Source organism: Puntigrus tetrazona, chromosome 9 (assembly GCF_018831695.1).
Source record: "Puntigrus tetrazona isolate hp1 chromosome 9, ASM1883169v1, whole genome shotgun sequence".
Taxonomy (NCBI): Eukaryota; Metazoa; Chordata; class Actinopteri; order Cypriniformes; family Cyprinidae; genus Puntigrus; species Puntigrus tetrazona.
The window spans coordinates 19,936,793-19,962,015 of NC_056707.1; the positions used below are offsets into that span (position 1 = coordinate 19,936,793).

Consider the following 25,223-nt stretch of genomic DNA (forward strand, 5'->3'; position numbering starts at 1 on the left):
CTTCATCCATGTTTGAGCCAGGGTTGACTGTCACACTCTAGAATCCAAACATCACTCAAACTCTCCTTCAAAATGTAGTTTTCTTAGTATATTATAACCCAGATTTTCAAATGTCATCCCATTCTGTTTAGCATTGAACAGTCTGCATACTTTCAAGCCCGCTGTTATCCATTAGTTTTTGTTTTCCATTCCCTCTGTTCGGTTCTGCTTTTGATTTGCTGCTCATTTGTATCATGAATGTGTTGAACCAAGATCTATTGGTAATGACAGGCTGTTTCTGTTTGTGCCTAACACTAAGATAACCTTAAAGAAAGTCATGATTCTGTCTAAGAGAGGGCAGATGCAGGGCACTGTCAGGTAATGACCTGGCCTTTAAAGCAGCCAACTTATAATCTGTCAGATCTGTGTCACATCATGTACAAACTGAGATGCTGAGAGCACAATGACCTTTTGTGCAGGTCAACATTTTTCGGGAGCTGCTGAAGGAATCTAAGAATAGATCCTCTCTGGAAGTGCTGCTGTAGGCCAAACTGTTGTATCTGAAGACAAAGCATTTAAACTCCAAAATAGTATTCGCTGAGTAAGCTTAAGGTGATGCATCTTCCATTGGCTGTATGCTCATTCTGTTTGTCACTAAAACATTACCATTTTACCATGCATCATAATAAAAGTAATTTGCTGAAAATATAAACCTAGTGTTACATATAAAAAAACTATTTCAGACCATAAACTAATAATGTAGCATAACTCAATAGATTGAGAGGTCACAGGCTGAAACAAATATAGTCTGAATATAGTTTAGAATAATACAGCACCTCCGTCACACACCGTTATTGCCTTTTTCATTCCTCATCTAGATTTATTTTCATTTAGTTCATACTTTCCTTTGACCCCCATTGTCCATATGCAAATTCTTTTAGTTTTCTACCCGCACAGCAGTTGATGCAAAATTGAAGCTGACCAAAAGTTTGCATTGAAAACATGCTTGCATCACATTTTTGTGTTAGGTATCATCGACCCCTTCGGTTTCCCCCTGGTTTTTTGTGCATGCTGTTTTTGGTGAACTGCACAGCATGAATCCTTGCATGCATGCACATGATGCCTTGACTCGCAAGGATAGGAGGGCATAGATCTTGTAAGAAGTCTCGAAGATGTGTGTTATTCACACAGATTAAGGCTCTGTACAAAAAAAATGTTATTTATGTCTTTTAACTTTTGCCAAAGTTAAATTTCAGTGTTTCAATTATAATGATCTCAAATAAAGTGCAATCTAAAACACTGTAATGTGTTGAGTATTATTCCCTCAAGTAAAGCCAAAAAGTACAATACTGTATATTTATGGGAAAATAGATTATAAAAATAGATTATGAGTAAGTAACAAACTGTCTGCTATTGCCAGTTGCTTAATGTCATACTTTACTAACATCACACATTTCAAAGGATCATCCCTCTGTTTTAATCAGATTTGTGCTTTGTTTTCGCATGATTTTGATGCTGCATGGGAGATGTTCACTCATTATAGTGCACTGTATGTTGAATACAAGAATAAGTTTGTCAAGCTGCCAGTTGGGAAGGAAGCTATGCTGGTTGGATTTACAGTACTTTTAGCTGTATCAGCTTTGCAAGGTTAGTGCAGTTTGGTCTGTGCTGTGTAAACAAGAAAAATGTTTAAGTTTTACTGCTCTTCAGACATTTTCTAGTGCACAGCCATTTTGAATTAGACCCCTTTTAGCAGTGTTCTTGATGACTCAACATTTAATAGTTATGTGCCTGCACTAATCCTTGTTTTACTCTTCCTTCCTAGCATTGGCAAGTGACACTTAACTTATTCCTGTAAATATCCAGTGATGTGTGGTGGTCTAGCCCAGTGATTTTGGAAGGCATAGGCTAGTAGGCACAATTTAATCTGACATTATTTTTGAACAATCAGTTGTGTTGTAAACTATGAGACAAATAAATAACAATTTGTTTTAAGAAGTATTCAGATTTCTAAGATTATAGACATTCAACTGTGGTCTTGACTGTCACTCTAAGATTATTGGAATATGTTTTATTCATGCTATGAACATCCCCTCGCATTATTTTTATATTTCAATTTGTCAAACGTAACGAATTAGAAAATACAGTTAACAGAAGCTCATTATCATTTTTTTCTTTTTCTTTATTTACCTCTCCTGAAATAAAACAATTATGAAGGTTCACATCACTCCTTCTTCATTATAAAAAAGCTAATTATTTTTCTCAAATTAAGACATTAACAGAAGTAGACTTGAAGTAACTTGCACACAAACACATGCAGACGGTCCCATTTAAGGTCCCACATCAGAGAAATTAGCCTCTCTGGCCCCTCTTCCAAAGTCGTCGTCCAAACAGTTGGGCTCCTCCCCTTGCATAACCCCATACTCTAACAGAAATTTCCCTCAAACACCTTCTTTTAGGAGCCCATCTGAAGAAGTTTTGAGGGAATCTCCCCCTCAAGTCCTACCACCCCCTTCCCCCAAAATTGGCCGCTCTACAGCCTCTCCTTTGCTCAGCCGTTCCGGTTCAGCCCCTGCCACACCCCTAGCCCCACGCAAGAAAGTTGTCGTGCCAACTGAATATCAAGACACAGTACCAGGAGAGTTTGAGGAGAAGATAAAGCAACCCAAATCCTCAGGCATGTCTCAGAGTAGTGCTCAAGATTCTCGACCCCAAACCCCGGTCAGCGAGTATTCCCGTAAGGAACTTACACCTCGGCCCTCACCAAAACTGACAAGAGCTAGCTCCAAGATCTTCGAGAAAGTGCGTGTCTTTGAAGAACGCAGAAGAAGCATCGATAACCCAGAGGGATCTATATCTGGACGCTCCTGGGCTGGATTTAACAGAGCCTCGTCTATTGACTCTGATGAAGGAGGGAGCCGATTGGGGATCTCGAGGGAGAGCTCCAAAGAAGATCTTCGCGAGGCTCTGAAGGCAGATGCAGCCCAGAGAAGGACCATGTTCAAACAGCGGGCTGCTTCCCTGGAGGACAGACCCCGTTACTCCCAAAAGGTGCAGGACATTGAGAACAAGTTCACAGAGGAGCTCCAGCGCATCAAAAAGCTTGTTGGTAAGCCACACATGAAGAAATCCTTCTCAACGGAGCAGCTCTCTACTTTTCACAGGAGCAGGCAGCCTGTAAGGAAGTTAGAGCCCATCCCACCTCAGGTTCTTCAAAAGCTGCAGGATCGAGAGCGTGCTCAGCGAGAGCAAGAAATGAGAGACAGAGAGCAAGCCAAGGAACGATCACCTCCAAAATCACCATCTCGCAGACTAAAAGACCAGCTGGAACAACAAACACTGGACAAATTTGAAAGCGATCGGTCTGTCCCAACCACCAAGGTGGTAAGCATGTTTGGACAACAACCATCGCCTCCAGAGGCCATGTCACTCTCTGATTTACCTGGACAGAGGTCTCCAAGACTTCGTGGCCCAAGCCCAAGCAGAGATAGTCCTCGAAGGTCTCCAACTGTAGACGTCACATCCATGGCTGAAGAGCGCTCTCGAGGCAGAGCTGAATCTCCATCCCGAAATGTCTTAGAGATGACATTACGCAAAGTGGAACCAAGACCTGCAAGTCCACTAGTAAAGAGGGTTGTTCGTGTTCAGGAAGTACCACAAGCAGATGATGAGTCCATGCATAGGAAGACACCAATAGAGGTCACACTGAGAAAACTGGAAAGAAGGCCTGAAAGTCCTCTTGTACAAGGAGAAACTGTAGCTATTCAAGAATGTCCTGTACAAGGTCCCACCAAACCTCCAAGAGTTTCCTCGTCTTCTTCATCTGAAGAAAAGATGGAGCTGGATGTGACTCCTCTTCCACCGGCAACAAAGCTCACTATACCAAAAATTATTGTCGAAGAGGAGCCAATGGAGACGGATGCAGAGAAGACTGATAAGGCTGTGAAAAGTGCCACTGCTAAAGAAGAAAAACCCCAAAGAAGCAGAGGAAGGGGACGCAGACAAAGACCTATGTCCCCTGAATTAGGTACGTTTAGACATTTCCAGTGGCATGCATGTTTCTTGACGGTGTACTTGACAAATACTGAGACAAACTTGATTTACAGTGCACTTCCAATTTGAGTTGAGAATTATCACATTTATTGGATCTGACAAATATCTTATGCTGTTACAGAATCTTCAGACGACTCGTACGTGTCTGCAGGAGAGGATCCTCTAGAGGCTCCCGTGTTTGAGTTTCCACTTCAGGACACTGTGGCCTCTACTGGAACAGAGGTGCTTTTAAAATGCATCATCAGTGGCACCCCTCTCCCAGAAGGTAAGTCCTTTATTTATGCTGTAATAACTTCAAACAGCACCTTAAGCATCTTGCCTGTTTGACTTGAAACTATAATACATGAGCATCACAGGGATGCAGTCTTGGTGTAGTCCCTGCTGACTCTGAATCATTTACTCAAAAATACAGTCTGTGAAAGCTTCAGTTTATAAGCTGTCAGCTATACAGTACTATGCCTTTAGACTTCAACCCTTGTGGAAAGTTGAGTCCACATTTAAGCCCAAAGAGTACAAAGAAATAAAGGTCCTTGCACATTGAGTTTTAAATTTTCATGTGTTTTTTAGGGTTTTTTTGTATTAATCATCCTTTCCTATCAAAATTCAGCTATGGGTGCAAAACTGAGATTATTGAACCTGATCCAAATTTTTGTGTAAACATGATTGAGGTTGAATTTATTTTTATCTATTTCAAACTCTGTGTACAATAACTTTAAGACTGTACTTTTTAAGTCTCAACAATTTTAATTCTGGAGGGATGTAATAGCAAAGAAATTTCATATACAGTTACATGGAAGAGAGACAACATTGTGATCAAGAACAGCCCAACTCATGTTGTGAAGGTAGAGGGGGAAAGGCACTCATTGCTCATCAAATGGACAAAGCCCAGTGATGCAGGAACATACACAGTCACTGCTATCAACGAGGTTGGCGAGATGTCCAGCAGTGCTACTCTTTTCATCAAATCAGGTGAGTGTTTTGATGGTGAACACTTTAGGTTGTCCTTTCTTAAGGGACATTCACACTGACAGCAATTTGTTCTGCTGTTGGTTGGTTGACATCCCTACTCAGCTGCTGTATCAGTTGATGGATCACTGTCCAGACTCCCATTGTTAGTCGTCACACTGCAACACTTTTTATTTGCATAAAGCTAAGCTCTGCTCGAGATTGTGGCAATTGCCAGTGATAGCTGTCACTCATGTTGTAGCAAATATCCAACTCTCAATCAAAATGAATAAATTAAAGTTTGCATGCACTATATGTGTTTTAACACACACAGATTTTTTTAGAAGAGTTAGATTTCCAAATTTTCCTAATTTTAAACATATTACTTGCCTTTAGCTCGATATTTAGTTTTAAACAATGCAGAAAATGCCTCCAAGTAAATGGTTTGAGAAAATATTTTTGGATGAGCATATTGTGTTTTCAGTTGAGGATGTGGGTGTTTGAAGGGTAACGTATGGGATTTTAGAGGAGTGGATTTCAATACCTTCAGATATCTAAGTAGGATCAAAGGCGGTGAGTCACACTGTTAACATGCAGCCCTGCGGGGTGGGGGTTAGCATCATTGTGTTGGTGTTTAAATCACCCTTAAAGCAAAATAGTCATTAAAATTAACCATAACACTTTTTTTCCTCACTACCAGCTCTCACATGAGCTCTCTGTTTGATTTTCCAGTGCCTCCTCGAACATTTTCTTTGTGCTTCTTTGATTTCTCCTTCTCTCTCTATAAGATCTCCCTAGTTCTCCAACAGTGGTTCCGTCTGGATAGTTACCATAGCAACCCAGTGGTTAAATTGAACATATGAACTGCATTTTGGCTCATAATACATTTTAAAAATGCAAGCACGGAAATGTTTAGTCAAAAAGTTTACTTACCTAAATGCATTGCTATTATTTCTGTTGTTTATTGTTTTTATATGTGCATATGAGAATATGGTAAAATAGATACAGTACATATAATATTTTTTTTTTATTGTGTAATAATTGTGTTGCTTATATGGTCAAGCTGAAGACAAATGTTTACTTTGTGGACTGTAATGTATAAGTTCTATTTATAATTTTTTTTTTTTTTTTTTTATTGTAATTGGGTTTTGCGTTGGGTTTTGTTTAACACATTTACCCCGAATCATTTTAGAAAATGCAAAATAAGACTTTATCTAATGGGGATATCTATATATTCTACTATTCTCCTAGTGCACCTTCGTTTGAGTTAATGGTTAGAAAGAGAAAGAGAAGCTTTGCCTTATTAGGGCGGTGAATACCACGGGTATTTTTAGCTCTCCTTCTTCCATGAAATGATCTCTTAATAATCTCATATATAGTGGATCCTTGTGTTACTTTATTGACAGCATGTTGTTAAAACCTGCCATTAAGTGTTGTTGCCAACTAGGTCTTTATTTTTCACAGTGACACAACAGCTAAACAGTTGCTCCTAAGAAATTTCAAGAGCCAGACAGATGAAAGACTTGCATGAAAGTCATTTTCTTTACAGTTCACGGTACTGTAGTAGGTTTGCTGAGCTGCAGAAGAAGCGACAGAGTTTGTAAGAGGAATATAAATAGGATGGTTGCTATGAGAAGTATTTTATGGCAGTTCCTTTGACTTGGAATGGAAAAAAGGGAGGACATCTGCATCTGTTTGTGCTGATGTAAATGTGAGAGGTAGTGTCTTATTGAAAGTGAGAGAGCCAAGAGAGAAAGAGCAAGGGAGGGTACAGAAGACATAGTGTCTGCACCAGATTACCAGTTGAAATCTGGGGGCATTCACTAAGGTGCTGACATATTAACACAAATACTGTCGGGACTGAACATGCGCTGGCGCCCTCGGTGTCCACTTAGTACATGGCCAAGGTCTGGCTGAAGGAGCAGGGCCAGGTAGGTTTGTGTTCAAGAATTTGCATGGTGGGTTTCCAAAGAATGTGACAATATTACAGTATTTGACCAAGCTTTTATTATTTTTTATATTTTGTTAAGCTACTTATGGAGGCTTTTGTTTTAAAAGTTTAATATTTTTTTTCTTTAGAAAATAAAAAGCGAAAGTAATCAGTGCCTTTTGAGTTGTTTGGTGTTCTTAAAAATGTCACTGCTTTGAAATTAGAATCATACCCTGGTTCGCGGTAATATATATGCTCTAAGCTCTTGAAAGAAGAGACACTGTGTCTATTTTTTTCTCCTGGTACATGCATCACCGAGTCTTACCGCATGCCGTGGCTTAAGGCCTCTCACGGCAAACGGTTTCATATGTTTACATGTGTACTTCACTTAAGGAATGACTCTCACTTCTGTAGCTTATTTCTGTATGTCCATTTGTAAATCAACATCATTCATTACATTTGAATGGACGCATCTTAAAGACACTATGAAATTGTTTGACTAACAGTAAGTGTTACTGGGTCAAATAGCCAATAGATTTTAGTTTACATCACAGCCATGAACCTACATGTTGCTTTAATGAGTTACCAACCAAGATAAGTTGTCAATATTTAAGCCAGTTTAGATGGATGATAATGAATGTGTTCAACTACTGCAAGTTAATTTTGTAAACAGGCATGCACTAGCATGTTTTAAGAATCAGATTTTTTTACATATAATGCATGTAATGCACAGCTGAAATTACATTCCTTGTCTTCTGATTATTTCCTATATAGACTCTTTTCTGAGTAAATCTTCTCAATCCTGTTTTTGTGATGCTTTTTGAAAGCAATCTGTCCCCAGCACTGGCATTTACATTGTCACTGGACTTTTTTTGAGATTTGGATTTGGGATTACAGTATCCTTTCTCTTTAGGGATCCTGATTTGTATTCAGAATATGTCTTTCGTCCTTCACCTATCTAACGCATTTCTCTCTGTCAGAGGAAAAAGCAAAAAGTAATTCTCTGTGAATTTTATACCCAACACTGTTGTTTTCAAACAAATAAATCATATTGCTCTGTGGGTGTTCTTTATTGAGATGAATACTTGTTAAAGGTTGGCCAAATGTAGAGATGTAAACATGCAAATCTGTAAATATTGCTTGTAAAATCCACTTTAATCCTGTTGGTATTTATCACAGAGCCCAGTCAGGACCAGCGTGGGAACCTTGGTGTACCCATGGATGTCAGCAGTCCCATCACATCTGATGAGGAGTACCTCAGTCCTCTTGAGGAGGGGATGGATTTCTCCTCGTACAGGGGACCTGAGCCGAGGAGGATCGTGGATACTCGGTTTAAGGAGCCTCCATCCTTTCTGGTATCAGAGAATGCCAAAATATTCTATAAGAATACATCACTGAGCACTTTTACATACACACTATTTTACAAACAAGGAAGATACATTTTAGTTTTAGCAGTGATTGCAATATCCATGTGAACGTGTTATCCTCAAAATCCAAATGATATAAAACATGTCCATTTTTATTCTTTTTTATTCTTAGTCAAAATGCTGATAAAAGTTTTAAGTACATTTTTGTACATGTAAAAATGGTCAAGAAAAAGCATAAGATGGGAGAAAAAATATTGTGTTCTCTCTCTTCTCACATTCAGCAAATCCAATGTTTTTCCGGGAACAGAAATGTTGCAAACCATTAACATTTTTTCATATTATCACAGAGTTAATACTATTTACAAAACAATAATGCCTCTGCATTTACCAATATAACAGGTTGTTATTGGAGACCAAACAGTTATAGAGGGTCAGGAGGTGACCATGTCTGTTCGAGTGAGTGGACAGCCTAAACCCATGCTTTATTGGTATGTTTAAATCAAAAATATTTGTCTAGATAATTCATAATATAGTATGGACTGTTTGTTCCTTTTAAAGTATTGTCGTAACTAAACTTTTTTTTTTCTTTTGTATCAGGCTGAGAGACAGAGTGACTATTAAAACAGGTGAACGGCATCTTGTTCATGAGACTGAGGAGGGCAGCTTTGAGATGATAATTAAATCGGCACAGAAGTCAGACTGTGGTGTTTACACCTGCAAGATCATCAACGAGTATGGGACTAAACAGTGTGAGGGAAAACTGGAGGTGAAAGGTAGGGACTTCAGTTAGTGTTGCATGGTCTGTATGTATTAAGGAATCACAAGCAGATAATTCTTTCCTAAAGATGATGTGATTTTCATTCTTAATATAATTCTTGCTTAGCTTAATATACAGAGACAACTGAGCCATTCATAGAATCATTATCCTGTCAATCACTTTAGTTGAGGGAATTTACATTATGAGTGGTTTGTAGCTTCCTCAACACATTTTGAATATTTAATAAATAGTATTTTTTAAATGATCGATGCAGCAGCTGATTTCAGTTTTTCAAAACAAGTCAATAAATGTGTGTTAATGCCTAATGTGAGTCGTTTTTATATGAATACAGAACAAATTGTGTCGTACCTTGGTTTAATGTAATGTGATTGTTTTTAGCTGTACAATTTCTATGTACTGAATACAGGATTTTAATACTTGCATTTTAGAACGTATTTTAAGAGTTTTAAATGATTAACAGGTTTTGCATTTAATATTATACATTTTTATAATATTAAAGTATATTATATAGTTTTCTGAAGGAATATAATTTCATTAGCACCAAATTAGCATGTTAGAATTACTTCTGTCAGTCATTTAAAAAATATATATATATTAAAATGTATTAAAATAAAGTTCAGAATCATTCAGATTTAAAAAAAAAACCTTTTAATCAAAATCATCTTAAAATGCAAGGGCTAAACTTATTCATATTATACCAAGGGTGAATTTATTTAAGTCTGAAAGAGACAGTCTCAGACCAGGCGATTTGGAATTCTGGGTATAATTTTAAGATGATCCGTACTGAGCCATGAGCGGATTATGCTGACAGACAACGTATTAGCATATTCTTCTAATATATCTTCTCTGCTGTACAACACATGCTATTAGCAGACTATGTCTCCTATATCTGCAGCAGATTAAACACATGCAAAGACTCTTGTGTGCTTTAAACATAAGCTCTGGATTTTCTTACTTGAGGTATTTTTCTTCACCACTCTTGGGTTGATCCTTATCGTTTTTCCTCCAGCTCGTCCAATAGAGCCAGGCCTGGCCATCATTCGGCCGGTGAGGGACGTGATGGTAAAGGCAGGCGAAACTGCCTTGTTCGAGTGTCAAGTGATCGGTCCTCAGGACACAGATGTTGATTGGCTGTCAGATGGGAAACTCATCCAACCAGCTCTGCTCAACTGTAAGATGCACTTTGATGGGAAAAGGTGCAGGCTCCTGCTTAACTCTGTACATGAGGATGACAGTGGAACGTACACCTGCAAACTGAGCACAGCTAAAGGTGAGCGGCTTTGGTACAGGTCCACATGGTTCGTTTTATACACCAACACATCATTGTTGTACAAGTCTCATTACATTAAACGAGTAATACTGTATCATGAGGAATTATGTTTTCTTGGCTTGATGTAGCACCTGCAACTCTGCATATTCTCTTTGATTTATCCTAACATTGGATTCAGCAACTCAAATTTTTTTTTAACAAGCATCATGATTATTTCAGCCTGGCGAATACAGTTTGACAAGCATATATTTCAGAGTGGATTGTTGCTCTGCAATCTTCATTGCAAAAAATGCTTTTCTAGCCTAGATTATTTGTCTTGTTTTCAGTTAAAGTATCTAGAAGCTCTTACTGAAAAAAATGACAAAAAATATTGTCTTGTTTTCAGAAATAACAAGTCAAAATTAAATGACACTTTACCTGAAATAGTAAACTAATCTACCAGTGAAATAAGCGAAATAGTGTTGTTTTCTGTTGAAATTAGATTATTTTGCTTACCCCATTATTGTGGTTGCGCTAAGCAAAAAGCCACTTAATTTAGCCTTTTTCTGAAAATAATAAATATTTTTTACTTGTCTAGAAAATACTTCTTGATTTTTTGACATTTTAGCTAGAAACAATACAAAATCTGGGCTAGTGTTAAAGGGATAGTTCACGCTCATGTTGTTTAAAATCACAGAATTTCTGAATGTTTTTTTCGTATTAATAAGGCAGTCTAAAACGAGAATGCATGGACAAAATAAACACACAATGTCTTATTTTGTGTTTCATAGAATAAAGAAAGTCTTACAAGTTTGGAAGGCGAGTAAATAATGACCAAGTTTTAATTTTTGAGTAAACCATCCAATGCAGTAGCAACAGAAGACAGCCAATTAATGCCAATAAATAAACATGTTGCTAAAATTATAAGCATGACCCTTTTTACCAAAGGTTTCATGACGTAATCAACGCATATTGCAAGACCCTTATTAAACTGTCAATTTCACTTCACATGTCATGTGATTTTATAGAGGAGCTGACCTCTAGTGCCAAGCTAAAGGTCGTAGCATCCATAGATCCCCTCTTCACCCGTAAGCTGGATGTACTAGAAGTTATCGAGGGTCGTAATGCTCGATTTGACTGCAAGGTCAGCGGGACACCACCTCCTCGGGTCATCTGGAGCCACTTTGGTATGAGTCTAATTCCCTTGAGTGCCTCCCAGTGTCAGTCCCGTAAAATAACATTAAGATGGTTGAGTCATTTGTGTGTCACGTCTTCAACAGATCATCCGCTGGAGGAAAGCGAAGACATTCGGATCTTGAAAGAAGGAGGACGACACTCATTAATCATCTCTCATGTTAGTAATGAAGATGAGGGTCTCTATACAGTAGTAGCGAGGAACTCACACGGGGAGGCCGAGTGCGCAGCGGAGCTGTATGTGCAGGAACCCAGACCAGCGATTTCCTCTCAAATGTATGACCTTGTGTGACTAATGATTCACTCAGAACTTGTTTCATATTTGTTCAAAGAAAAATGAAAGTTCTTCTTTTGCGAGATACAGAATGATTCTGAGAAAAAAGTCTGAATCGTGAGATATAAGCTAGCAATTCCCAGGAAAAAGTCTAAATTGTGAAAGTCACCACAAAGGATTAAAAAGTAAAGAAAATGAAAAGGTTATTGTGGCTGTGAAATCGCTTTATTTTATTTTATTTCTTCCATACATATGGTGTTGTTTTGTTTATGGAGAAATTTTGAAGAATCATTACATAATTCTTTTCTATATGTGGCTATTGACTTCCAAAAACACCATAATGTTATTAATTTGACATGCGCACCATATTCCAAGTCCTTTGAGTTTTGACATGTTTAAGACATCAGTTCTCATTTTTGGGTGAAGCATCAAAAGATTAAAATCACAAAACTGTTAATGGAAACAGTTTTGCATAAAAACATAACATCTTAATGGTTTTGGTTTATGTTTACTAGAGCAAAGCTGGAAAAAATGCCCTCCATTCCCGAGGAACCTGAGGTGCCTGAGAACGAGGTGGAACGTTTCACCATGCCTGATTTTGTCAAGCCGCTCTACGATCTGGATGTAGTTGAGGGCAGAGAGGCTGTGCTCAGGTGCAAAGTGGCCGGCCTGCCATATCCTGCCATAATCTGGTTTCACAATGGCAAGAGGATTGATAGCACAGAGGACAGGAAGATGACACAGTGTAAGTTAGTTGATAATGTAATTCAATTCTCTTTTCCGGAAAGCAGTCCCTGTGGAAATGATAGTGTGAGTGGCGGGAATAGCAGGCATATGAAGTGTTTGTTCTCTATGTTGTCTCTTCTGTAGTCAGAGATGTTCACAGCCTGGTGATCCGCTCTGTTTGTCATGCCCACGGAGGAGTTTACAAGTGTGTCATATCCAATAAGGTGGGCAAGGCCACCTGCTACGCCCATCTTTATGTGACAGGTGAGTTTAATACATCAGTGGTTTCTAGCAGCTATGCTTGACTATAACAATAGAAAGTGCATTTTAAAAAGACTTAAAAAGCTCACGAGTAAGTTTAAAAAAGCTTTTTATGCACATTTTTGTGAATTATATTAGTGTTTATTATGATAATATTGTTGATAATAACGTGGACATGTTTTCAAAGATCGGTAACCACAATATTGACACAATAAACATGCGTATTACACAAGTTTTTTTTTTCAAGACTGGGAAAGTAGAAAATAATTAATATAAAGTAATAAATACATTTTAGATAAATTCTTTTTCTATTTATAAAATAAATGTATATATATTCACACATGTCTGTTGGGATTTTTTTTATTCATTTATTTTTATTTTATTTATTTATTTTTTATTATGTTTTAAATAACTGTCCCGTAATTATCCAAAATTAATCAGTCAAATAGTGTTTTGAAAATATTTTTTCTTTGAATTTGCAGTGCCTACTGCTGTGAGTTACTCCAAAAAATTAGTTAGACACTCTCAAGTTGGCAGACGATCAGCATCATATAACCGCAGCTTATTTTTTCCACATCCCAGACTCTTCAAAGCAATACTACAATTTATTTTAAGGCTAAAGCATATGTGTGCATGTGTGAAAAATAGCGAGAGACTCCTCTGGCACCAAATAAATATTCTGACTGACACTTTTGCCGTTTTAGACATCCTTCCTGACCCGCCAGATGGGGCCCCAGTCATTGAGTCCATCACTGGCAAGACTATCACGCTAAGCTGGAAGAAACCCAGAAGACTGGATCCATCCATTGGTATAATTATGCATGTTATTTATGTATATATTCATTTAATTTAGAAACTGTTCTTGTAGCAGTTCTCCTTTAAAGGTTTAAAGTTCCTCAAAGGAACATTTTAATTGGTCAGTGGTTGTTTTTTCATGGCTGTAGGTTTATAGAGCTATTCTTAATGGTGTTCCCAGTTGTTTCATTCAAATATCCATAATTTCACAGATGTTTTCCCAAAATACATTAGGGAAAAATGAAAACAGACACAAATGTTTGACACATCTGAAAGTGGGAACACATCTCTGAAATCAAAGAAGCAAGGCTCTTAAAATTACACCATTCACCAGAATTGCAATTTGATTGGGTTTAACCAATAGTGAGAGTTTGGGATAGGAATTGTGGTCTTGGAGAATAGAGATATTAAAGGATTAGTCTGACAATAAAGGAAATTTCTATTGACTTTGATGGCATTTGAATGAAAGGAAAAACTAATGCTTTCAAGTATCAACAATTATTCAAAAGCATCACTAAAATATGATATTCATAATAAATACAGAATTTTTGCATATATAAAGACATTTGACAGCTTTATCTTGTAAAGCCATTTGATAGCTTTGTGACAGCAAGTTATTGAATTTAGCAAATATATGATGATTAATCACACTATTGTCATTTTTAGGTGATTTCTTGCATTAAAGAGATTATTTGTGATCTTAATTTCCAAGAGTTGCTCTAATGGCATCCTCTCTTTATATTATATGTTCTCTCTCAGCATACAGTAAATATTGATAGAGCAACAGTGCCGTGACGTTAGCTGGATAACATCACAGATGATTAACCTGACCTCCTCTTATTTCCTTAACACATTTCCAAGTATGGCCAACAGCTAAATATAGTTTAGCACTGTAGTACCGTAACATTTTATTTATTGCTTTCCAACAGATATTCTATGTCTTGGTGATGTTGTTGGTAACAATCACAGATTTACTGCTGAATTAACTGCCTAAACCATAAAATTTGAGTGTCCTTTCTCCATATTGTCAAGCGCTGTTTCTTCTTTTTGCCCTGTATTTAAAAAAAACGGATCGGAAGTAATCAGATTTCTTTTTTTGGTTTTGGCTTTCACACTAAATGCAAAAAGATTTAGATTTTTATTTATTTTTCTAGATCCTAGCTCTCTGATGTATGCTGTTCAGCAGCAAGCTCTAGGGTCAATCCAGTGGACCATCATCGCCTCTTGCCTGAAACAGACCATCTATACCATTACCAATCTGTCTAAAGGTGTCCGCTACGCCTTCAGGGTGCTATCAATCACCAGCAAGGCCTTTAGCAAGCCATCGCCTGCCACCGAGCCAGTGCAGCTGCTAGATAGAGGTATGCCTCAGCAGACAAGGACAGCCATAGTCAGATGGGTCAATGAGATGTATGAGTTACTGCAAGAGAGTGTTTTTTATCTCTCCGTCTGCAGGTCCGTACCTCCAGGAGGCTCCTGTAATCATAGACAAGCCAGACATTGTGTATATGGTGGAGAAGCAGCCCTTAAGCATCACAGTCACTCTCAACCACGTCAATGCATCCGTCACATGGAAGAGGTATTATACAGCACTTTTAGTAATATTCATCAAAACCTATTAACATTACATTTTATACATTTTTATACATTTTCAGAAGTTAGAAAATGACTTGCATTTCTGGAAAAGTATTTTTAAAAACTGTGCTTTTTTGTTATACCTAATAATTATTCATAACTTATGGGATTGTTTATAACTACACAATTGAAATGATAAAAAATGCTCAAAATTTGGTTGTCATTTACTCATTTACACTTCCTCATGTTATTTCTTAAATCTATTACAAACAGAGATATTTATAAGAATGTCCGAGCTGCTTTTTTACATATGTGAAAAGTGGAAATTTATACTTGCAAGCCTCAAAGTACACAAAAATTCCATTTATTGTAGTACATATGACTTGTTTGCATTGCTTTAAGATTTCTTTATTCATGTAATAGCTTTGTGTTTTGGACAAAAAAAAACAATTCCAGTGCTTCTTGCCTTTTCATATCCTTTTCAAATCATGATTCCCAGGATAACTTTGATTAGACGTGTGGTGCGAGTTTTCCCTTTGTGCTTTATGCTAATAATCCTTTGATTCTATAATTTAAGACAGCACTGTATTAGTATTCCTCAAAGAGTTAGGGTTTGTTCAGAAAGCCTAAATAGTTTTCTCTGTGTCACACCTACTTAAATACTGAATTCTGTTCTGTCTTTTGTTTCTTGCGTCTATAAAACAGTCATATAACAAAATATCAACATCATCGTTTTGCTTTTGCAAGTACATGAATGTAGTTGACTGAAAAAAAAACAAGTAGTTATTCTGCCTTTAAATTTTTAGAGGGGCAGTGACATTGTCTAACAGACCCGGTCTGTTTGAGTTGAGCATGCCTGATGATGACCAGCATACACTGAAGTTGTGCAAGGTAAAGAGCAGTGATGTTGGTCAGCTCACCTGCATCGCCAGCAACAAGGATGGCAGCGACTCCTGCACACTAATCCTGGAAATGGCAGGTGTGTTGCTGTGTACAAAATGCTAAATCTATGCGTTCTATGTTATCATTGCACTTAAGTCTCATTGATTTCTCTGTCTCTAGTGGCCCCAACTTTTGAGACCATCATGGAAGACCTGGATGTGAATGTAGGAGAGACTCCTCGTTTTGCTGTGGTGGTTGAAGGAAAGCCTGTCCCAGACATCCTCTGGTACAAGGTGTGTGTTTTATTTAATGCATGTGCTTTTTATTTGAAAAATTGTTTTTGAGCATTTATATTTTATATATCTTCTTTTTTTAATAATTCAACATTTGTGGCAGTGAAAACCTATAATACTCAAAAAACTCGCAGCTTGTGAGCTGGTAATATAAATAGCGTTTAATAAAAAAGCAAAAAAAGGATCTTAGAAAAAAATAAATAAATTTGACCCAGCGAAACAACTAACTATACATTATAAATATTACACATTGTAAGTACAAAAATTAGATTTTTCTTTTACTATTATAAATATAAACCCCAATTCTTTAAAGCCAAAAATTCTCACTGTTTCACCACAAGCCTTTCGTGAGACTCATGCTGAGGTAGATGTTTGTTGTTTTCTTATCAGTTATAGTCACTGATGTTTTCTGTTTCTGTTTTCTATTTCCTACGTGCACCTGAAAAAAACATACTTTAAATGTTTTTTTAGATTGTAAAGTCAAACCATGTCAGCCCCTTTTCTTCCTGGTGATTTCTCACTAACAGTTCTTGCCTGATATTTCCTTGAGCTATATCCCTGATAGCATTATCACATTCTGTAAATCATGCTAATTTATGCTTTGAATGGTACTGTTAGATATTTCATCTCCTACCTCAAGGCTTTGCCTTCTATTTAATTCGTCACTACCCTGTTCACCTCAAACCCACACAAAAGCATTTTAAATTCAAATCACAACAGTTGGATGGCCACTCAGTGGTTTCTCTCTGATTTCTAGGGAGACACCCTGCTGTCCGAAAGCAGCCATTTCACATTTGTGTACGATGACAATGAATGTTCTCTAGTGGTACTGAACACTCAAGCCGATGACTCAGGAGTTTACACCTGCACTGCTAAGAATCTGGCCGGTTCTGTGTCCTGCAAAGCTGAGCTGACTGTCCACATCGGTAAGCACTTTCACTTTAATGAAGAAGGTTGTGCTTCTAAGCACGTTTACTCACCACCACCACCTTACTGCAACCTCATGTTTAAACCATGTGAGATGGAATAAAGTAAAATCCAACACTGTTATGGGGCCAATTATTACGTTTTGTAAGGGTCATTACCATTACTTTATTTTAGGGTATCTTAAATAGTGGCTTATTAGGATGCATATTACTAGAATTTTATCCATTTATTAGTACTAATTAAACATATATTAATGCTTTATGCTACACGACCTTATTCTACATCCCTAATCCTACACAATACATAAAATGAACAACTACCTTAACAATTATTAATAAGCAGCAAATTAAGAAGCAATAGAGAATAATTATTTTCTATTCTAAAGTGATACCTTAATTTTTGTTGCAAGTGGCCCTTTTCTAAAATTTCAGCGTTAAATATCAAAAAGTCAGAAAATTATACTAAATAATATGTATACTAAATAAATGTATGCATTAATATGTAAAATATTAATGCATTTAAAATAAATAATTTATAGAATTTCTAAATATTATATAAAATAGGTATTTTTAAATTAATTGCACAAGTGTAAGTGTTTAGCTTTTTTTTTTTTACAATAACTATTATTCTAAAGCAACTTAATAATGTTAACGCACAGCAAAACATGCAATCATACGGTTTAGTTTTCAAACCATTTATATACATAATGCACACTTGGAAAAAAAAAGAGCAGTAAATATGTGTTAACAAACAATACACATATATTTTATTTATTGAAATATATGTATTTTGTGGATATTAAAAGGGTATTGAATGTGTTGTTTCATAAAAAATGTGAAATTATGTTTATTAAACTCACAGTGCATGATCAAACAAAACTTGGCAATTAATTGGATTGACTTTTAGAAATTAACTTTGTAATTTCTGTGTCTAGCTAAAAAGTACAAAGACGACCCCATGGAGGATGAGGCGTCCATCTTAAGAAAGATGCGGAGGCTCACTGATTACTATGACGTGCACAAGGAAATTGGGAGGTGAGTCATCCTCCCGGAGCCTCACTTGGACATGCACCATTTATCTCTAATGATTTCCTCCGTCGGCCTAGAAACTCAAAAAGCCGACTCCATCAGCTCTCACCGATGACAGATCTCAGGACTTCTGACTCATCACACACGTCTAAGGTTTAATAAAGCATCAGCTGAGGAAAGGATTGGCACATTATTAAAAATACACTTTGGGTAGGAAAGTATGCAATTTCAAGCTCCACAATCAAAGAATGATTCAGCCACTTCAGAAGAGGCCACAAGACCCTTGAAATTTCTCAGCTTGTAAAAAACGGGATCTCTGTGCCTCATACAGACAAAGTTTGTGCAGCTTTTGTAATGAGTATCTATACAGAAGCTCTAATATAAATATTAGGACTCTCTGTTTAAAGCAGTATATTTAATAATATGGACATAAACAGTACTTGCATTCAAGGATTTACTTATCTTCCACAGCAGTGTCTTTTAGTTATCATTATTTGGGGTTTTCATATACAAATATGGATTTAATTGTATTTATCAATACAGTATGCAATTAAATCAACACTTTCAGTCAGTATGCTTATCATACCCCTAAACCATGTCAGTTTTGAACCAAGACAGATTAGCATCAATGCGACTTTAAAACTGTTAGATAAAGGGAGTCAAAGCCACATTTGAAAGGGAGGGTTATTTGTTTGACACAATGGTACACTGAGCGCTCGACTGGGCGAAGAGGAGTGGAGCCATTGTGGCGCTATATCTCTGCTCTGCATGCTGTCGCTTTCTCTGTGCTTTAATTATAATCTTTATGGCCGACTGCCACCGTTCTATTAAGACCTGAACTCGCTGCAAACAGACACATGCTACGCTCAACACACATAATAGCTCTTTTCCAAAATCTAGTGAGCTGTCTGCTCTAAAAGGATGTAAAGGCATCATAGCCGCACTCTTTGGTACTTTGGATCTTTTGGCAACATTTTGAACACAGATGGTGAACAAAATAGTTGATTAGAAATATGCATTTCATTCATTACTAAAAAATATTGTGAATGTTCAATACGTTTTTTACACAATATTTGTCTGTATGTACCACCTTTTAAAAGTTTTGGATGTATAAGATTGTGGAAGTGTTGCTCACCAAGGCTGATATTATTTGATCCATATACAGTAATATAGTGACATACAATTAAAGTTTAAACATCTCTTTTCAATTTTAATGTATTTATGATGAAATTTTTTGTGATGTCAAAGCTGAATTTTCAGCAGCCATTACGCCAATCTTCAGTGTCACATGACCATTCAGAAATCTTTGTTATACTATATTATACTATACATCATATTTTTATGTAAACCATGATAAATATCGGTCACTGTTGATCAGCTATTATTAAACATACACTACAGCATGGGGGTAAGAGGCAGAGTTAACTGATGGACTGGTATTGTGCAAGAAACTGCAACAATACAGAAAAATAGCAGCCATTTAAATTTTTTTAATTTGCATTTTTATTGTGACGCAATAAACAGGTAATACATAGTCGTGTTACTGTGAATTGCAATAAATATATTTTTAATTAGTAATTTTTAAATGTGAACAGTGTAACTGTGTGTAAATCTGTGCTACTAGTGACATGCAACAAAATAGTAACATATAATTCAGTTTTAAATAAAATAAGCGTTGATGGTTTATATATTCTATAACACCATTTTTTCATGTTCTTTCCTTAGAGGGGCGTTCTCATATATAAAACGAGTGATACAGAAAGCAGGAAAGATTGAATATGCAGCCAAGTTCATTTCTGCTCGAGCTAAACGGAAGGCCTCTGCTCTGAGAGAGCTGAACATCCTGTCTCATCTAGACCATGAGAGGATCCTCTACTTTCATGACGCTTTCGAGAAGAAGAATGCTGTTATCATCATCACAGAGCTGTATCCTTCAGCATCTCTGAGAGCTTTAAGCATCGTCGGCCATAAAAGCAAGTTTAATTAAATCAAGTGAAGTTTTAGTTTGAACTCTGTGACATTCAAAGTTTGTCATGATGAACTATCATCTTGTAGTTCATTGTGAGTCAAACGTACAGATGAATATTGCCCTTCTGCACTGAGAGTTGCTACAGATGCTTGTGTAATCTGTACCCTATATATTCACACCTGCCTTAGTCATCTGCCTTAGAATTGTTCCGGTGTGTAATGCTTCAGTCCATCTGTGCTTTGACTGTCACAAATAGTTGGCTTGTGTGTCCTTCAGGGCACAGTCTTTTGGGAATATACACAAAGAAAGGACATCTTACATAAAGCATGCATTTAAATTGATATAATCACACAGTGGAGTCTAAAAGTCTGGAATTCAGATCAAATTTGAACAGAAGGTTTTAGGTATTTGAAAAATTGAAAACACAGTGAATATGAAATGTTGAGGTCCTGCACTGTTTCTAGACTGCAAAAGAAAAACAAACCAATTTTAATTTTTTCAGTGCATAACTGAACTTAAATTATTATGATTATAATTTGCAGTGATAAAAGAAAATGATTCAATGAAATGGTACAGCACGTAAAATAGATGCATATTCACTTGTGAACTCACTTTTGATCGAACACTTGTGATTTTTGGACCCTGCTATATAACTATCTCACATCCAATCTGGCACAATCACACTTCCTCTCACAGGCTTTAGTGATGATGAGTTGATCACAAGCTTTGCTCCTTCACTGTGATTGTCCTTGACAATGTGTAAAGATGCCATGAAGAGGTTCTCGAGAGACTTACAAAGAAATCAACAGTAATGGAGTCAGAGGTGCGTGAACAAGTTTGATCTTTCAAAGTGACCAGAAAAGTTTTGAATATTTGAGCAGACTGTTGTCATAGTAGTTTGTCGTGGGCCATTTCTCTTTGCATCTTGTAAGTTTTTGAGGGGATAAAGGATGTACTTTTTATGTACGTTTTTCAGAGTTTCTATAGGGACAGGGCTAGCAAAAGTGATATGTGTCCCTAAACTGTCTGAATTGTTTACTGCAGATCCGATCCAGCGTGAGGCAGCTGTTGGAGGGTATTAGCTATCTTCATCAGCATGACATACTTCATCTAGACATAAAGGTAAATGTTATGTAATTTGCTGTCATTACCATTTACTTCCATTAGCAAGCAATAATCACGGTAAGGAAACGATGTGTTGACTAGACTCCTTTTTTTCCACTCAGCCTGATAATATCCTCATGGCAGACCCTAGTAGCGATCAGATCCGCATATGTGATTTTGGAAATGCTGTAAAGTTCACGCCTGATGAGGCACAGTACTGCAAATATGGCACTCCAGAATTTGTCGCCCCAGAGATTGTTAACCAGACACCCGTCTCCAAGGCAACGGACATCTGGTAACGCACCTGGTCCCTCCATCACAAAACAGCTCTTGAACAAATTTGTATGCAGCCTCTAAAGTATCATGAATACATTAGTGCCTCACAATTCAACTTTTTTTTCTTACAGGCCTGTTGGAGTTCTAACATACTTATGGTAGGATTATTTCAACTGTATCTATTTGAATAAAAATATTTAATTTTACATTGTTAAATTTAGTGTTATGCAATTGTAAATTATAAAAAAAATAGGTTTACTTAGTATGTTCTTTACTAATACCGCCATTTTAAGTTAGACATAATCAAACAACTCTATTTTTCAGTCTCACTGGAGTTTCTCCTTTTGCTGGAGAAAACGACCGCAGTTCTGTTCTCAACATCAGGAACTACAATGTAGCTTTTGAAGAAAGCATGTTTACCGACCTCTGCCATGAAGCTAAGGGATTCGTCATTAAACTGCTGGTGGCTGATAGATTGTAAGTGGAATCTACGGTGCTTATCTGCAGCACCACACTCCTGTTGATAATTTATTGTTGAGAAAATAATTTCTACTGCTAAGAGTGCTTTGTGTTAACTGGCAATTTGTTTAATGTTGTTTTATCTGCAGGAGACCCGATGCTAATGAATGTCTTCGACACCCCTGGTTCAAGGTAACGAAAGAGTAGAAGAGTAAAGAAATAGACCCATGTCTATGCAAATATGTTATTTAAATTAATACAACATTGTTAATTTAGGTTTTTAACATTTTAGATCAAAGTATTTATTGTAAGCAGTTATTTACTTTGGTTTTTATAATACATATTTCATTCTTTTAGACCCTGAATAAGGGTAAAAACATCAGCACAGAGTCCCTCAAAAAGTTTATGTCCAGGAGAAAATGGCAGGTAAGGTGATTACCATGGTGACTGCTGTTCTGTTCAGTATTTAAGACATTGTAGATTCTTTTAGCATGTCATTGTAACAATGATTGCATATCTCTTTTAGCGATCTCTTATCAGCTATAAATCTAAGATGGTGATGAGGTCTGTACCCGAGTTACTGGATGACTCCTCCAGCCATATTTCTATTGCTGTTCCACGACATCTGAAACAAGGCTCACCACCACCATCATCATCTTCAGACTCGGATGAAGACATTGATGAGCTACCTTTTATCCCAATGCCCATGAACATGGAATTCTCAGGTTCTAGAATGTCACTGACTGAAATTGTAGGGGATGATGAAATGACAGGTAGACTGAATGGAAATTCTGAGAGGTCTGCTTCAAGCCATCAGAAGTCAGAGCCCATGGAAGTGGAGATGTCAGAGAAAGAGAGTGGAGATGCAGCTGCTAGGGGTAGAGCCAGGAAGAGGTCAACACAAGATGATGAAAAAGGTTCATCTGATGAAGAACCAGCAGAATTGGCCAAACGAGCAGAACACGCAAAGAGACCAATGCGCAGAGGTTCAAGCATGGAGTCCGATGAGCCAGAGGGAGCACGTCGCAGAGGAGAATTACGCAGAGGGAGCTCGGCTGACAGTGCCCTACAGCTCCACATAAAACCAGAGGAGGGCACAGAAGAAAGCTCTACCGATGGCAGTAGAGTTCTACAGAAATCAGTGTCGATGGAGCTTCCAAGGAGAAGCCCAAGTCCAGGAGCTGCAAAGCTGAGCCAGGAAGACTATGCCCTGAAATTGGAACTTATGAGGCAGAGACTTCTAAGGGGTGGCTCTGTAGACAACAAGATGAGTGGATTACGAGGCCCGTTGCTGGAGACATTAGGCATGGGGGATGAGAAGCGCTTTGTTCGGGGGTCTCGCCTCAGTAACCCTCCACTTGTTAGAGCAGCATCCAGCGAGTCTCCTAGAGATGATATCCCAAAGACCAAAATACTCCGCAAGAGTGCTTCCTTCAGCCAGGGTGATTCAGAGCCCATGCCCCTGCACCGACGGATGGGAGCACCTCTAGAGATCCCACTGGCACAAATAGAAGAGAGACGACTGCAGGAAGCTGTATCTATGTCGGCTCTCACAGAGCCAGTCAAAGATTCTCGCCCCATTACCCCAAAAATTCATACCCCAGAACCAGAGAGACGTGAGAAAGAAAAAAATGAGGAAAAGGAGTCTGTGGTCTACAAGGACCATAAATCCACAGAAGTCATTGTTGTGCCAAAAACTCATGCAGATGAATCTAAGAGCGTTGATCAGAAATCTTGGGAGACTGATGCACAAGAGAAGGTCCAGAGCAAGTTAGAGGAGCCCAGTGAAAAGTCTCAAAAAGTGGATGAAATTAAGTTGAAGGCCTCCGTAGTAGAGGAAACAATTGAGGAAGAGGAAGAAAGAGAGGATAAAGAACCAGAGAAAGAAGTGGAGCCTCCAGCTCCAGAGATTGAGGTTAAAGAATTTGAGGATGAAGTAAAGGCATCGCCAAGGTCTCCAGAGGTTACCATTACCACCAGCTCAATCATGGTGACCCCAACAGCTGCCCCAGCTCCCAGCCCCCAGAGTGTCGTCTCAACCTATGTGACTCCATCACTTCCTGCACGTACAGTGCTCCCAGATGGTAGAGTGTCTGCATATGCTAGTATCATGCAGACCATCATGGTACCATCTAGCCAACCTGATCCTATTCCTGTGCCTTCACCTACACCAACACCAACAACCAGCCCACCATCAGTTCCAGTCTATGCACCCATTTCCAGACACATCTCTGAACCAACCCTTGTGTCAACTTCTTCATCCAAACCAGACCTTCACCAGACCACTGAACATCCTGCAGTCTTTTCTCGGGTTGCCTCAACAGAACATCCTCCTAAAGAGCCAAGTCCTCCTAAGACTCCCACTCGTGCCTCCCCTAAGCGAGAACCATCTCCTGGAAGCAACATTCAGGACCTTGCATCTGAGGAGGTCTTTGAAGCTCGCTTCAAGAAGCGTGAATCCTCTCTAACTCGTAGTCTTAAGCGCTTCTCATTCCAGAAGACGGAAGAAAAGCCTTCAACCATTGCTCCAGAAACTGCAGAGGAAATGTATCGTCCAGGCCCAATTGGTGCACCCTTACAATTTGTACCAAGGCGGTTAGAGGAGAAGTCCAAGTCAGTTCAGGATCTTCGTGAGGCGGAGAAGGACCCTGGGTTCATGAGGAGACTCTCAATGCGCTTAAAAAGAACCCCATCAGTAGAGAGGCAGGAAGAGAAGCTCAAAGAAGAGGAAGCTTCAGCACCCAGGCGTCGTCTGTCCTGGGCACTGGGACGAAGGGGATCCCAAGAAAAGAAAGAGATTGAGATGGTGAGGTTGGATGGAGGTCCTGAACCTCCCCCAGAGCCTGAGTCCAAAGCACCCTCAGAGTCACCAATTCTTGCCATGCGCAAGAAAATTGGCAGTACCATGGCAAGCTTATCCACAAGGATTAGGAGCCACTCTGAGGACAGGAAAGATGATAATGAAATCAAGATGGAGAAGAGGACACCTATTTTCACAAAACTGCGTCGTTCGACCTCAGAGGGTGGCAGTCTTAAGAGGATGGGTGTCCCACAGAACCAACTTGCTGCCCAATCAGGGAAAGGGACCTCATCGGAATCACTCGATTCCATGTCAAGCATCCAGTCAGAATCAGCTATAAAAAGTATGGGTTTTTTTGT

General features: G+C 38.1%; 1 protein-coding gene across 7 annotated transcripts in view; it reads left to right on the plus strand.

Moving 5' to 3' along the window:
• Positions 1-25,223, plus strand: part of spegb (striated muscle enriched protein kinase b) — a 73,998-nt gene that overhangs the window by 37,969 nt on the left and 10,806 nt on the right. For all 7 annotated transcript variants that reach the window (XM_043248200.1, XM_043248201.1, XM_043248202.1 and 4 more), the window contains 27 exons: positions 2,439-4,006; positions 4,154-4,297; positions 4,819-5,001; positions 8,087-8,262; positions 8,674-8,762; positions 8,872-9,047; positions 10,062-10,322; positions 11,330-11,488; positions 11,582-11,771; positions 12,285-12,514; positions 12,640-12,759; positions 13,461-13,565; positions 14,706-14,912; positions 15,007-15,130; positions 15,933-16,105; positions 16,189-16,301; positions 17,059-17,227; positions 18,163-18,262; positions 19,982-20,182; positions 20,991-21,048; positions 21,270-21,347; positions 21,452-21,624; positions 21,737-21,763; positions 21,930-22,082; positions 22,214-22,256; positions 22,422-22,490; positions 22,591-25,207. In XM_043248200.1, the coding sequence (XP_043104135.1) occupies positions 2,439-4,006; positions 4,154-4,297; positions 4,819-5,001; positions 8,087-8,262; positions 8,674-8,762; positions 8,872-9,047; positions 10,062-10,322; positions 11,330-11,488; positions 11,582-11,771; positions 12,285-12,514; positions 12,640-12,759; positions 13,461-13,565; positions 14,706-14,912; positions 15,007-15,130; positions 15,933-16,105; positions 16,189-16,301; positions 17,059-17,227; positions 18,163-18,262; positions 19,982-20,182; positions 20,991-21,048; positions 21,270-21,347; positions 21,452-21,624; positions 21,737-21,763; positions 21,930-22,082; positions 22,214-22,256; positions 22,422-22,490; positions 22,591-25,207 (7,706 nt within the window). The remainder of the gene's footprint in view (positions 1-2,438; positions 4,007-4,153; positions 4,298-4,818; positions 5,002-8,086; positions 8,263-8,673; positions 8,763-8,871; positions 9,048-10,061; positions 10,323-11,329; positions 11,489-11,581; positions 11,772-12,284; positions 12,515-12,639; positions 12,760-13,460; positions 13,566-14,705; positions 14,913-15,006; positions 15,131-15,932; positions 16,106-16,188; positions 16,302-17,058; positions 17,228-18,162; positions 18,263-19,981; positions 20,183-20,990; positions 21,049-21,269; positions 21,348-21,451; positions 21,625-21,736; positions 21,764-21,929; positions 22,083-22,213; positions 22,257-22,421; positions 22,491-22,590; positions 25,208-25,223) is intronic.